General features: G+C 64.3%; 4 protein-coding genes across 4 annotated transcripts; 3 read left to right on the top strand and 1 right to left on the bottom strand.

Moving 5' to 3' along the window:
• Positions 1 to 1,613: 1,613 nt before the first annotated feature.
• Positions 1,614 to 3,296, top strand: EMIHUDRAFT_445945 (hypothetical protein; the record flags this gene model as incomplete). The annotated part of the gene is made up of 8 exons (XM_005765127.1): positions 1,614 to 1,739; positions 1,848 to 1,937; positions 2,000 to 2,113; positions 2,215 to 2,439; positions 2,506 to 2,895; positions 2,964 to 3,040; positions 3,108 to 3,164; positions 3,194 to 3,296. 8 exons carry the CDS (start codon positions 1,614 to 1,616, stop codon positions 3,294 to 3,296), a joined length of 1,182 nt encoding a protein of 393 aa, XP_005765184.1.
• Positions 3,297 to 4,993: 1,697 nt separating this feature from the next.
• On the top strand, positions 4,994 to 5,449 carry EMIHUDRAFT_371242 (hypothetical protein; the record flags this gene model as incomplete). The annotated part of the gene is made up of 1 exon (XM_005765126.1): positions 4,994 to 5,449. A coding segment is annotated over one exon (456 nt), but the record flags the coding sequence as incomplete, so codon positions are not given.
• Positions 5,450 to 7,292: 1,843 nt separating this feature from the next.
• On the top strand, positions 7,293 to 7,613 carry EMIHUDRAFT_76645 (hypothetical protein; the record flags this gene model as incomplete). The annotated part of the gene is made up of 1 exon (XM_005765125.1): positions 7,293 to 7,613. The coding sequence occupies one exon, from the start codon at positions 7,293 to 7,295 to the stop codon at positions 7,611 to 7,613; it is 321 nt and encodes a 106-aa protein (XP_005765182.1).
• A 2,974-nt stretch (positions 7,614 to 10,587) lies between these two features.
• EMIHUDRAFT_247300 (hypothetical protein) lies at positions 10,588 to 11,523 on the bottom strand (the record flags this gene model as incomplete). Its single annotated transcript, XM_005765124.1, has 1 exon — positions 10,588 to 11,523. The coding sequence occupies one exon, from the start codon at positions 11,521 to 11,523 to the stop codon at positions 10,588 to 10,590; it is 936 nt and encodes a 311-aa protein (XP_005765181.1).
• Positions 11,524 to 12,445: the final 922 nt, after the last annotated feature.

The raw sequence follows: 12,445 nt of genomic DNA, 5'->3' as shown, positions 1-12,445 counted from the left end.
ATCGGGCGTCATCTGCTCGTTCTGCCAGAAGGACTTCTACCTGCTCCAGAGCGCCGACCCGATCGAGATCTTCTCCTCCCCGACCGACTACTGCAAGCCTTGCCCGCCAAGCGCCGAGTGCTCGGACAACACCGCTCTCGCGACCATCGGCGTCCCAGCCGGCTATTGGCGCGCCAGCCCCTCCTCCGCCGTGCTGACGGCGTGCCGCGACTTTGGGGGCGACAGGGCCGGCGAGGCGCGGTGCGCCGGCAACGAGCGCGGAGCCAAGCAGGCGTCTCGCCGTTTGGAGGAGGCGGGCTTGGACGAGTACTGCGCTCCTGGCTTCACCGGCCCCGAGTGCCAGCTCTGCGCCGCGGAGAATCACTACCTCGTCGACGGCGACGAGTGCAAGGAGTGCGCTCCGCGCGACGCAGCAGCGGGTCGCATCGCCGGCATCGGCCTCGGCCTCTGCGTCGCGTGCGGCCTGGCGGCGTGGGCCTATAGCATGACGGCCTGGCGGAAGAAGACCTTCATCGGCCCTCTCCTCCGCTTTGCTGACCGCTCCGTCAAGTACTACGTCGGGGGCGGAATGACGGCCAAGCTCAAGATCCTGTTCGGCTTCTACCAGATCAGCACGGTCTTGTCCTCCACCTACTCTGCGCGGCTGCCGGACAAGTACACGGGCTGGACCGACAAGCTGGCCAACGTGATCTCCCATAAACTGGTCGGACTTCATTCTGCCAGAGCAGTGCCTCGGCTACGGTATGCGGCTCCTCGCCGTCGCTCTCTCGCCCGTCGCCCTCATCGCACTGCTGATGGGATCGGGAATAAGTCTGCGGCTCCTCCGCTGGCGTGCCGCGCCGGCGCCGCGCGAGGGATCGTTGTACGCGGAGGCGGCCCTCGGCATTCTTGACCTTACGCCGGCCGGCCTCTTCCTAATCTTCTGCTTCGTGCCCTCCATCAGCGCCTCCATCTTCCGCGCGTGGAGTTGCCAGGCGCTCCAGCTGATGACAGCCGCTGCTCACAACCCCGCCCCTCAGGCCTTGTTCTGCTGATAGGCCTACACCATCTCTCCGCCGAACGAGCGCCTGGAGCAGGTCTCCTACATGCGGCAGGATGCGAGCGTCGAGTGCGGCACCGAGAATCACGGGCTCATCAAGAATCTCGCCATCGGCTGCATCGTCCTCTGGCCCGTTGGCTCGTTGGTCCTCTTCACGTCGCTCCTCGCCGCTTGCTACAACTCGCTGAAGGCCAAGTCGCCGAATGCGCTGACGCGGGCCACCGCTTTCCTTCACCGCGAGTACAATAAGACCTGGTGCTGGTGGGAGGCGGTCGAGCTGGCACGCAAGCTCGTGCTGACGGGCTTCGTGCTGCTGATCCCGGAGATAAACGCCTTCCTTCGCCTCGTGGTGGCGATCCTCGTCTGCTCCTTCTACGCTGTCGTGCTCGCCGTCGTGCGGCCCTACAAGCGGGTCGAGGACAACGTGCTGGCCGTCGCCACGAGCCTCGTGCTCCTTGTCCTCTTCCTCGGCACCAACTGGAGCACCGTCTTCCTCGGCATCGAGGAGCGCTCAGGGATCGATGACGCCGATGCAGTCCTCGGCTTCCGGAGCCTCAATGCGATCGTGGACACGATGATCGGCCTCGTTGCAGTCGTGCTCGTCTTCTTCTTAATCGGCGCCGTCGTCGCCGCCCGCCGCGTCGCCAAGGTTCCCACGATCCGTCTCGTCTCGACCAAGCAGCCCCCCGAGCTGAGCATCGTGACCGGCCTCACGTGGCACCTGTTCCTCTCGCACATCTGGTGAGTCACGCAGCTAGGGAGGGTGGAATCCAGACCGCACGATCCAGCTCCACCCCTAACCATGTAGGTCGACCGGTCAAGACACCGTCGGGGTCATCAAGGGCGAGCTGCAGCTGCTGCTGCCGGGCCTCAAGATCTTTCTAGACGCGCGCACACAGTGACTGCTCATCGCTCTGCGTACGGCGACAACGCCTCTGACCGCGCATCGTGTCCTCACAGGTGGATGATCTCAAGGATATTGGGGCGCTGGAGGAGTACATCCAGCGCACGCAAATGATCCTCTTCTTCCTCTCGTGTGGCTACTTCCGCTCTCAGGCGCGCTCTCGCCGCCCTGTCCCGCGCTCGGTATCCTCTGGCTCTCAACGCACCCGAGTCTGAGCTGCGCCCCTCGACACTCCCCGCGGCTCACCGCCCGCCTGCTTGCGTGCCACCAGAACTGTCTCCGCGAGATCCGCTCGTCGCTCGAGCAGACCAAGCCGATCGTCCTCGTCCAAGAGGCGGACCCTGCCAAGGGCGGGGGGACGCTGCAGGCGCTGCGCGGCGAATGCCCCGAGGACCTGCGGCCGGCCATCTTTGAACAGGGCTTGACGCACACCATCTGGATGCGAATCAAAGAGTTTCAACGCGTCTCCCTCAAGACCATCGTCGAGGCGCAGCGGGTCACAGCCAGCCGCAGTCCTCTCGCACCCCCCCGAGACCTCAGCCCCGGCACCCTTGAACCGTAGGCTGTGCTCCTCTGCTCGCCCAACTATCTGAACCAGACCTCCCTCCCGCTCTTCGTGCCGGGCGAGCCCGAGAGGCAGTCGCTCGCCTTTGCCAAACAGACCCTCCTCTGGGCCTCGCCGGCCAACGCGGGCGCACAGGTCTTGGCCGACGAGATCGCCACCGCCTTTGCCGGTCTCACCGTCTCCACCGCCGAGGCGCCTGGGCCAGCGACCCACATGCTGCTCTACCTCAACGAGGACAGCTTCGTCAGCGACGCGCGGCTGGCCGAGCAGGTCAAGCAGGCGCGCGAGGACAAGCTGCCGATCGTCATGGCGCACGAGAACGACCCGGACCGCGGTGGCTGCCAGTTCTCGAGGTTTTTCGAAGTCACGCCGCAGGAGCGGGCCGGGGTTGGGGTCATGATGCACTCAATCTCAGGCGCCTCAATCTCCCCCCATACGCGTGCCCTTCCTTGTAGGAGCTCATCGCCGACGGACTCTACAAGAGCCTGGCACGCTCGTGCTTCCCGGGGCGCCACCACCCGGCGCGCGCTTTGTCTCTCTCCACATCTTGCCTTGCGCATCGGCGGTACACTCACCAGCCAGGGCGCTCCGCTCCGCAGGTGTCGCTTGCGCTTCTGGCAAAGGACCTCGGCGCGACTCCCGCTCGGTCGGGCAGCGTCGCCAGCATGAGCCGCCTCTCGGCCAGCATCGCCGAGCACGGCAGCCGGCTCGTCCTCAAGATCAGCCGCCGCAGCTCTGCGACGGCAACCACCGTGGGCGACGGCTCTGGAGGCGGGGCGGTGCCCTGACTCGGTGGAGGCGGCGGTATGGGGGCTTTCGCGCAGCGGTGTGCTGTGCGCGGCGCGCCTTCTCTGGAGCGGTCTCCAGAGGCGTGGTTGGGGGTTAGGGAGTTGGGGCAGGGGATGCGCAGCAGAGAGGCGCGCCGGCGTAGTTGCCTGCGAGGCGAGGCGTATCGCGCGCCGGCCCGGCCAGCGGCCGGGCGGCTGGGGTCGTAGATCGGGGAGGGTGAGCCTCGGTGAGGCAGAGGGGAGCGTGCGCACAACAAGCTTCGTCGCATTACTTGCTGAACGTGAAATAAAAGGGTTTGGACATGTGCAGCTCCCGCCTCCCCCTCCTCCTGCCACGGCCACGGCGTCCACAGCCCCACCCTCGACGAGTCTGTCGAGTGCCGCTGCACCGCGGGCTGGAGCCTGGACTGGCCGCTGGTGCGAAGTCCGTGCGCCGCGGCCGTGCAACGTGGCCCGCTCGCGAAGCCAAGTGTGTCAGCTCTCAAGTCGTGCGCTCGCGCTAGAGGGAGCGGACCGTGAGTTGAGGAAATCGAGGGACGCGACCCACTTCGCCACAGACGGTCCCGCGCCTCGCCGCTATGACCGCTGCACGGCCCATACCATCCGCTGTGCAGCGGTCTTTGTCCGGAGTGAAAAGTCCAACGCGCTCGTCGGTGGCGGTGTCCCTCGATTTCGCCGCGCTCGGCGAACCTCGACAGCGCTTTCGGTGGCATGCAGCTCTTTGCGACAGAAGCCTGGAGAGCAGCTCCTCTGCTGCTCACACACTCTTGCACAGGTGACACAGCCTACTGTGCGGCTGCCACAGCTGTGACAGCGATGGGCTCGCCCTCACTGGCCCTCAGTCACTTGTGCTGCGGCTTGTGTGAGCGACACTGCTCGGCGACGGCCGGCACACTGTGAGACCATGGGTGGGAGGTAAAACCACGGTACCAGCGCTTGGTCACATCGGCCCCGAGGTCAGATCCATCTACTCTGTTAGTGACAAGACTTGTCTACTGGCTGGAGCCGAGCAGGAGGGCCCAGCGCACAACCCCTGGTCAACTCAGGGTCCACACCCCGTAGCTGCCGCCGTCGCTGCTGCGCCGCCCGCTGCTGTGAGAGGGAGGGCTGCGGCTACGGTCGCGTCGGCGGCGGCGCGGGCGGCGCTCCTCGCTGGAGGACCTCTCGTCGTCGCCGTCTGCCGGCGAGCGCGAGCGCGACTTGCTCGCAGACGCTCTCACGCGCTCGCGGCTACGCTCGCGCCGCTCGCGGCCGTCGCTGTGGTCGCTACGGTCGCGGCCCCTGCCATCGCGGCTGCGGCTGCGGTCGTGGCTGCGGCTGCGGCTGCGGCCCCTGCGGCCGCGGCTGCGGTCGCGATCCCTGCGGTCGCGGCTGCGCGAGCGGTCGCGGCCGCGCTCACGGCCGCGCGAGCGGTCGCGCCGCTGCGGCGAACGCGAACGGCGTGGCGGGGGAGGCGGCGGCGGGCGCTTCCGCGGCGGCGACTGCCTGGCAGCGGCGGCGGCCGGCGGCCGCGGCGGCGGCGCGCTGTGCTGCCTCTTGGCGTCGGGCTTGCTCTCCGCGACGTTGATCTTGAGGGAGCGGCCCATCAGGTCCTCCCCGTTGAGCCGCGCGGCGGCGGCGACGAGCTCGGGCGAACCAAACTCGACAAACGCGATGCCGGACGCGCCACCCGTCTCGCGGTTGAGCGGCATGCAGGCTGCGGGCATAGCTTTTGCCACCACTGCGTGACGCGGTGCGCTCACGCCGACCGCTCGCTGCGCTGCCCCCTCTGCCGCAAGGCGCCGCCGCCTCCGGCCAAACCACCGCCGCTAAAATGGTACGTGGTCGCCACTCCGACTGGAGGGATGGTCGCCTGCCTTTGCCCGACAGAGCGGGATGGGCTGCAGGCAGCGAATGACACGTTTGACCACGGTTTCAGCCGGATGGTCGAGCTGACCACCGACGACTACTGGCGCCTCCTCCACCGGCGCGGCCCGCCGCCGCGACTGAGGTTGCGCGATCGGGCGGTGGCGAGGCTCCGCCTGCCCGGGCGGCCGAGGCGGCCAGCGACGGTCCCCGCGTGGCGTTTCCGCGTCCCGCGCCCCGGACCGATCGAGAGCGCGCTCATCTTTCTCGGGGAAGGCGTCGAAGAACTCCTGGAGCTCTTCGAATGAGGCGGCGAGCGTTCCCCACGTGGGGGCGAGGCCGACGCTAGCCGTCGAGGCCCCGTCGCCTCGTTTGCAGAGCACTGCCACACGTTCTTTGCTGCCGGCTTGCGCTCGGTTGGGGTCGGCGGCAGCAGCGGGCGCCATGGACTGTGAAAGAGATTTGTTTTGTTTTCGAGAGGCGAGGTGCTAGTTTTGATTTCACGATCAATAATAACATGGTGGCAAACGGAGCACAAGCCACGCGCTTCAATGGAGAGTGTTCCCAAGCAAAGCCGGTGCCGAGCCCAAGGTGGACCTCCCCGCGCTATGCCTATGGGGTCGTGTTCTCGCTCCGGAGTTATTGGAGTTGCTCTCGGCAACACGCCTTAGGCTCCGCCGGGGCCTGCGGGCGCGCCAGACTAGAGCGATGACGACGAGCGAGAGGGACCCTTTTTCTTAGAGTCTGGCTGCAAGGCCCGGTTCTTGCAGCTGCTGCTTGAGCATTATCACGGCACGGCAGCAACGGGCGTGCTCAAATCATCCGCGGGAGATCACTGGGTGTGGTTGGACGAGAGTGGCTGCCAGTATGAGGTCGGCCACGTCGACAGCATCGCTCTCACACGCGGCGTTCCTCCGAGTCGGACTGAGCCGCAGCCTACCACTCCGCCGCTCGAGCTCGTATTCACTCTCTGCTGGCGCTGCACCAAGGCATCGCTGCTCGCGCTGGTCACCGAGATGCGTAACCTCGCAAATAAGGAGGAGCGCAACACAAAGGTCAACCAACTTGGACGGCTGGCGTTTGAGATCTTGCCGCATTCTGAACGACGGCTATGTTGATCGCGCGACATTGAGGCGCTCCGCAACCAGAAGGGTGACGGCGAGTGGAGCGTGGAGCCGCTCCAGCAGCTCCGCGACACGGGCGCGTGCTCCTAGCTCATGGCGCTGCGGGCTCGGCGGCGGCAGTAGAGGGAGGGCCGAGGGACCATACCCCCCCACCCTTTGGGCCGTGACTCTATACCATACCATACCCCGCAAAAAGTTGGAACCTGCAGTGAACTGCTCTCCGACTGTCTGCTATAGCCGCAGCCACTCCCAGCTACTCGGTGTGAACAGAGTTCGTACGAGAGATCCCTCGAGAGTTCACACAAAAACACAACCACGGACCCAAGACGCACAAGCTCAGACAGTCGAGAAAGGGATAGATAGAGCTCTAGCTAGAGCCGGTTGCGGCACCTTGCGAAAATGCAAAAATCCAAATCTCCGGTCTCGTATCGTGTAGGATCGATCGTCTCGTATCGTCTCGTATCGGATCGTCTCGTCTCGGTCGGATCGTCTCGTGTCCGCGCGACGCCTCGGTGCGCCTTCCTCGCGAGAGACGTGAGACGCCAGACACTCGGACAAAATCCTGCCGACCTGGCCAGGCCGCGCGTGGCTGGCGCCAGCTCGTCATCGCAGCGGAGCACCGGAGGCGCGGTTTGCCCGCTGCTGGCTCTCGCCCCGCCGGCGGTTCCACGTGAGTCGCATGGCGGCGCGCTTGAATTGAGCGCCTTTGATCGTCTCGCGGCGACTGCTTGCAGGCCGGGCGGCCAGAAACTGTGCCGCTCAGCCATCCGCCGAAGCGAGCGCGCCGGCGGCGGTCCGCCGCAGGCGCGCTCGGCTCAGTGTCTTCAAGCCCGCCCCCGGTGGGGAGCCCAGTCGGACATCGAGAAACGAGACGACGATCCGAGACGATACGAGACGATACTCGTACGCAACCCGATACGAGACGAGACTTTTTTTGCGTTTTATTTTTCTGAAGGTGCAGCAACCGGCTATAGAGAGTTCACGCGGAGTCGGCTGGACCTATACCTGACAGGCATCTCCGACTTGCATGCTCCGCGCTCGGCTCGCCACCGCCCGCCTGGTCGGCAGAAGGCGCCTGGTCGGAAGAAGGCGCTGCAGCTCTAGGGCGGCGTTTGCAGAGGCGGAGACCGAGCGACCGACGGCGGAGCAGCTCAAACGGCACTTCATCGCGTCCGCGCTGCCAATGGTTGGCTTCGGCTTCATGGACAACACGGTGATGATCCAGGCCGGCAACGCAATCGACTGTACGCTCGGCGTGTCTTTCGGCCTCTCCACCCTCACGGCAGCTCCGCGTTTGGCCAGAACCAGCCACACGGAGCGTGACGTGTGCGTGGAAGCCCTGCGATAGGCCGCCGCCTTCGGCCAGGTCTGCTCCGACTCGGCCGGCGTGCTCTTTGGCGGCACACTCGAGGCGATGCTGAGGCGGGCCGGGCTACGGCCGACGGCGGGCCTCTCCCTCGACCAGCGGAAGCTGCCGCTCGTCAAGCGGGTCGCGCTGCTCGGCTCGCTGGTTGGAGTGGTGAGCTGAGCAGTAGCCATCAGCAGCGCCAGCAGACATCAGCAGCGCGAGCAGTAGCCATCGTCAGCGCAGCTGTAGTCGGCAACCATTCTGGCGGCTGCCTTCCCGGCGGTCTTCGCCGCAGGGTCTCTTCACGGGACTCGGGTGTCTTCACGGCAGCGCGTCTCCTCGCCAGGTGAGCGGCTGCTGCCTCGGCCTCGTCAACTTGCTGCTCATCGACACGGAGCGCGCTCTCGAGAAGAGCGGCTGAGGAGGCCGCCCGTCACCTGGCACACCGGTGTGTGAGCAGGAGCGGCCGTCGACGCTCAAGAGCGATTAATGAATTAATCAATTAATTTAATATTAATTTGATTAATTAGGAGCGGTCGTCGACGCTCAAGAGCGGCGCTCTCGACGGGAGCTTCGACGAGTTTGGCTTCGAGGTGCACGCGGACAACACGGCGAGGCCCGACGCGACGACCCTCACGGTGCGACGCCGTTGGAGATGGGGTGCAGGCGCGGGCCAGCGTCTCTTCACAGCGCTCAGCCGTGAACAGGTGCGCGGGCCCGACATCGACGGCAGAGCTCGCTTCGACGACGGCGGCGTTGACAACCCATCAGGCCACGCACACTCGCTGTCGTGAGCAGGCGTGCTCGCCTCGATGACGGCGGCGCTCGCCTCTGCCGGCTGCAGGGTGGTCGAGATGCACGCGCGCTCGTCGTCGCTCGACGAGCGGCGCGTGGAGGACACCTTTGTGGTGCAGTCGCTCGGCCGGCAGGTCGACGACGACGCGCTCGAGGAGGTGTCGGCGCGGGTGCTGGCCGCCACGAAGGACCCGTTGCAGGCCCGCTCGCTCAAGGCGGAGCTGGCGCGGCTGCAGGAGGAGGTGGCGGAGCTCCGGCGGCGCAACGGCGTGCTCGAGAGGGCGATGGCGCGCGCGGCGATCAAGACCTTCCCTTCCAACGGGCAGGGCTGAAGGCGGCCCTCCGGCCTCTGCGTACGGTGTACCCTCTTCTGTGGACCCACCCTCGTTCTGACTCCCACTCTCAGGTCCAGGCTTTTTGGCCGCCGAGATGGTGTATAATTAATAATACAAAAGCGGCGGGCATACACGTCCTAACGAGCAAAAACACACGGACGCACTCTCGAGGTCTCTTGGAGCAGAACCCCCCGGCCGAGATCTCGAGAGGGCACCCTAAGGGTGGACAGAAAGAGATGGGCTCTCTGGAGAAGGAATTAAGGTCCTTCACGTCACACGTGTGGTCCGCGGCCCACTGTGCCCCGCGCTGGTAGGACAGTGACCGCCGCAAACCTTTTTTTTAGCTCCATGGGATCTCGGACATTTTTTGGAGGCAGAATCTGGGAGGAGGCAGAATCTGGGAATCTGCTCACCACGGATCCCCACACCTCATCGAGAACTTTTTTCACTCCAAGACATACTAGTTTTGTAATAAGTTAGGCAAAAAAGATATGGCATTGCGGGCCATTTTGGGCCCCTTAGACGGTCACTGGAGTAGGCCAAAATCCCCACTGGCGGGGCCGGGAGCAACCTTTATCTAATCCAACATTTTTTGGGGGGTCGGAGCGTAGCGGAGTGGGCCCCGAGTTTGAAAAAGCCGCGCCGCCTTTACACACGCACCTGACTTCTTCGCGCCCTTTCCATACTTCCTGCTTCGACGGGGTTTGTGTTGAGGAGTGACCCGTGCGCCGTGTGCCCCGCAGCGGCCTCGCTGGGCCAGAAGATCGGCCCGCGAGTGCCCGCAGCAGCCTCGTCGAGCCAGAAGATCGGCTCGCGAGGTGGGTGCTAGTATGAGCCCGCTGAGGCGCAGTGCTCTTGCAGAGGCGGTTAGTGGTGCACTAACCCCGAGAAACCCTTCGGGTCACTCCTCATCGCAAACCCTGTCAGCAGTCCTACATGAATGTACGTAAGAGCCACATACATTGTCCCTTTCTCCCGGCCAAGTGGGGCGCGCGTGGGGGCGGCGGGTGTGCGGGCTGTCTGTGGGCCCGAGAGCGATGCGTCATGTGTGTGTCCGCCTTGCGTTTGTTCCATAACATCGAAGGCTAGCTCAAAAAAAAAGACCTGGCCGCCCCCTGTGGTAGCTTAGCGATCAGGGAGGATCTACCTGTTCGGCCTCGAGGAAGCTGCTGGGGGAGAGAGGGGAGGAGAGAGGAGAGGAGGAGAAGGGAGGAGATGAGAAGAGGAGAGGAGAGGAGAGGAGAGAGGGCGCCGCCTCACCGGCCCTCGCCAACGCCTCAAAAGTGGCGCGCAGAGTGAGGCGGCGCACCGAGCGAGCACGTGAGCCCCGTGGCTCCAACCGGGCCCTTCCTTTTTTGAGCAGGTGTGCCGCCGCGCGAGCGACGCTCCGAGATCGCCCGAGATGGCGCGGCGCGGCCCCGAGATCGCCCGAGAATGCGCGAGATCGACCGAGATTGCGCGGCGCGGCCCGAGGCGAGGACCGAGGTGGATGGGTTGGGAGCGAGGGGGCGCAAGTGCTCAGTGCGGTAGATGGTAAGCTCGGGGCGCGTGAGCCGGACTTGTGAGCCGGACCACCCCCTGTTCTTTCCCTCGTTCTCGCACACGGAGTGCGAGGTACTCGGGAGGCTGTCCATCCCAAACTGTCACTCCCCTTTCTCCCGGCCGGGGTGGGGCGCGCGCGGGGGCGGCGGGTGTGCGGGATGTCTGTGGGCCCGAGAGCGATCACAGATCACACACGCGCGCCACACGTCCACGCCTTCGGGTTTCACGCCAGCACACACCGCCAGCACACAGCGAACACGCAGCAGCGCGAAACGGGAGTGCGGCGCGGCAAGGACAGGACGTCAAACCGGGACGTAATCTTTTGCCTCTGCGATAGGGCAGCACCTCGCTGGATCACCTCTCGGCAACGCCTGCGTTCGCGCAGCTTTCACGGCCGTGATCGCTGCGGCGAGCCAGATGAGAAGGCCGAGGTAGAGACAGCCCACCTCGAAGTACTCGGCTTGCCCTGGTCCATCACCGACCAGCAGGAGACCGTTGCGTGAGTCGCGGAACATCCTTATGCACGATCCGAGGAACAAGAGGATGAGGGCAGGAACGAGATGGCTAAAGCACAGAAAGGAGCGCACACGCGAGGCGCATGCCGCGTTGCGACCAACATGGGCGAAGATGCAGTCGGCTGCGCAGATTGCGACGCCGAGGATGACAAGCGAAATTCCGAGTGCCGTGTGCATGAAGATCGCGAGGGGGCGCTTATCGTGCTGGTGACCGATGAAAACCAGTCCAATGAGCAGGTAGCAGCCGGCGTCAAAGAGCGGGCGGTCGCAGCAATCACTTTCCCCCGCCGCGTCTTTCTCGTTCTCGTCTGAGTGCGCGGTAGCTCGCGATCGGAGTTGGCGTATCTTCCGAAGGCAGTCGACGTGACCGAATGCGCCGAGGAGGACGGCAAGCCCAAAGTAAACCAATCTGTGGCCGATGTTGAACGTCGAACCCGAACGTCGAGCGAATCCAAACACTAAAGCGAAGAAAAGGATTGTGAATGTTCCAGAGCCGATGCAGCCCTTCCACCATTTGATCTGAAGCGGGCTGCCGTCATTGAGCATCTCGTTGCCGGCTGCGCACAACAGAAGACCCGCAACTGTGTGCGTGTAGTAATCGGACGCCACATCCCAGTAGATGTTGGCAAATGCAGCCTCCGCAGCACCAAGGCAGGCGGCTGCGACAGCGACCGAGACCCGATGCGAAAACCGAACGGTCAGTGCAGCCAGCGCACCGGTCATGCTGATCACGGCAAAGGCACGCAGTCCTCGGGTAAGGCTCGGCAGCTGTCATGCTGGCAGTTCATCGACTGCTGCAGGCTTGAGCCACAGGCAAGCAGACCACACGATCCCTTGTGCTCGAATCTCGGCGGCCAAGATTTTCCCGCACCCCGTCCTCTTCTTGTTTCCTTTCTTCTTTGTGCCCAGTGTTGTGCGAGGGAGCTTTGTCGTATTCCCCTTGAGCACTTGAGCACTGGATAGGGTCGATTCCGCATGGTACGGGACCCCTCGATCGTCTCGCCCTCCCTCACTGGTGTGTTCATTGGGTGGGGGGGTCATAACCCTTTGTTATTCAAATTCCATGTTCACAGCAATTGTCTCCCCTTTGATTTACGTCCGTTCCAGCAACCTTTCTCTTCTTGGCCTGCGAAGCGTCGCAAAAGAATTTCAACCGAAACAGGAGGTGTCGCGATGTCCCTGATCGTCCTTACTTACAAGATCCTGCTCGTGCAGGTGTGGGGACCCTGTCTGTCCTTCTCCCACCCCTTGTTTGGTGTGTCCGTTTTATTTATTCTCTGTTGCTAGCCTATCGCATTGCACCTTGCTGCGAGCATGCGGCGTGCCGAGCTGCAGCTCGAGCGCCGGTTAGATTCTTTTCTCACCTCCCGGCGCGTTGCCCAGATGTCCTCTCGTTTATCCCCCTCCCTGAGCCGGACCCGCAGTGCGTCCACGCTTAATTTGCTGCGGTATTGGGCGACCTCTACGCAAACCTCTTTTAAAGCATCGCAACTCTCAAAAACGGGGGTCTCATACCTTAGTCCTTATCTCCTGCTGTCGCACACACGACAATCCAACCTGCGCTCACTCAACACCAGCTCAACACCGGGCAGACCAGTCACCGGCGCCGTCGCTTCACCATGTGTATGTGTGCATGAGCAGGCGC

Source organism: Emiliania huxleyi (genome assembly GCF_000372725.1).
Source record: "Emiliania huxleyi CCMP1516 unplaced genomic scaffold EMIHUscaffold_566, whole genome shotgun sequence".
Taxonomy (NCBI): domain Eukaryota; phylum Haptophyta; order Isochrysidales; family Noelaerhabdaceae; genus Emiliania; species Emiliania huxleyi.
This window is presented reverse-complemented; position numbering and strand designations above follow the sequence as displayed.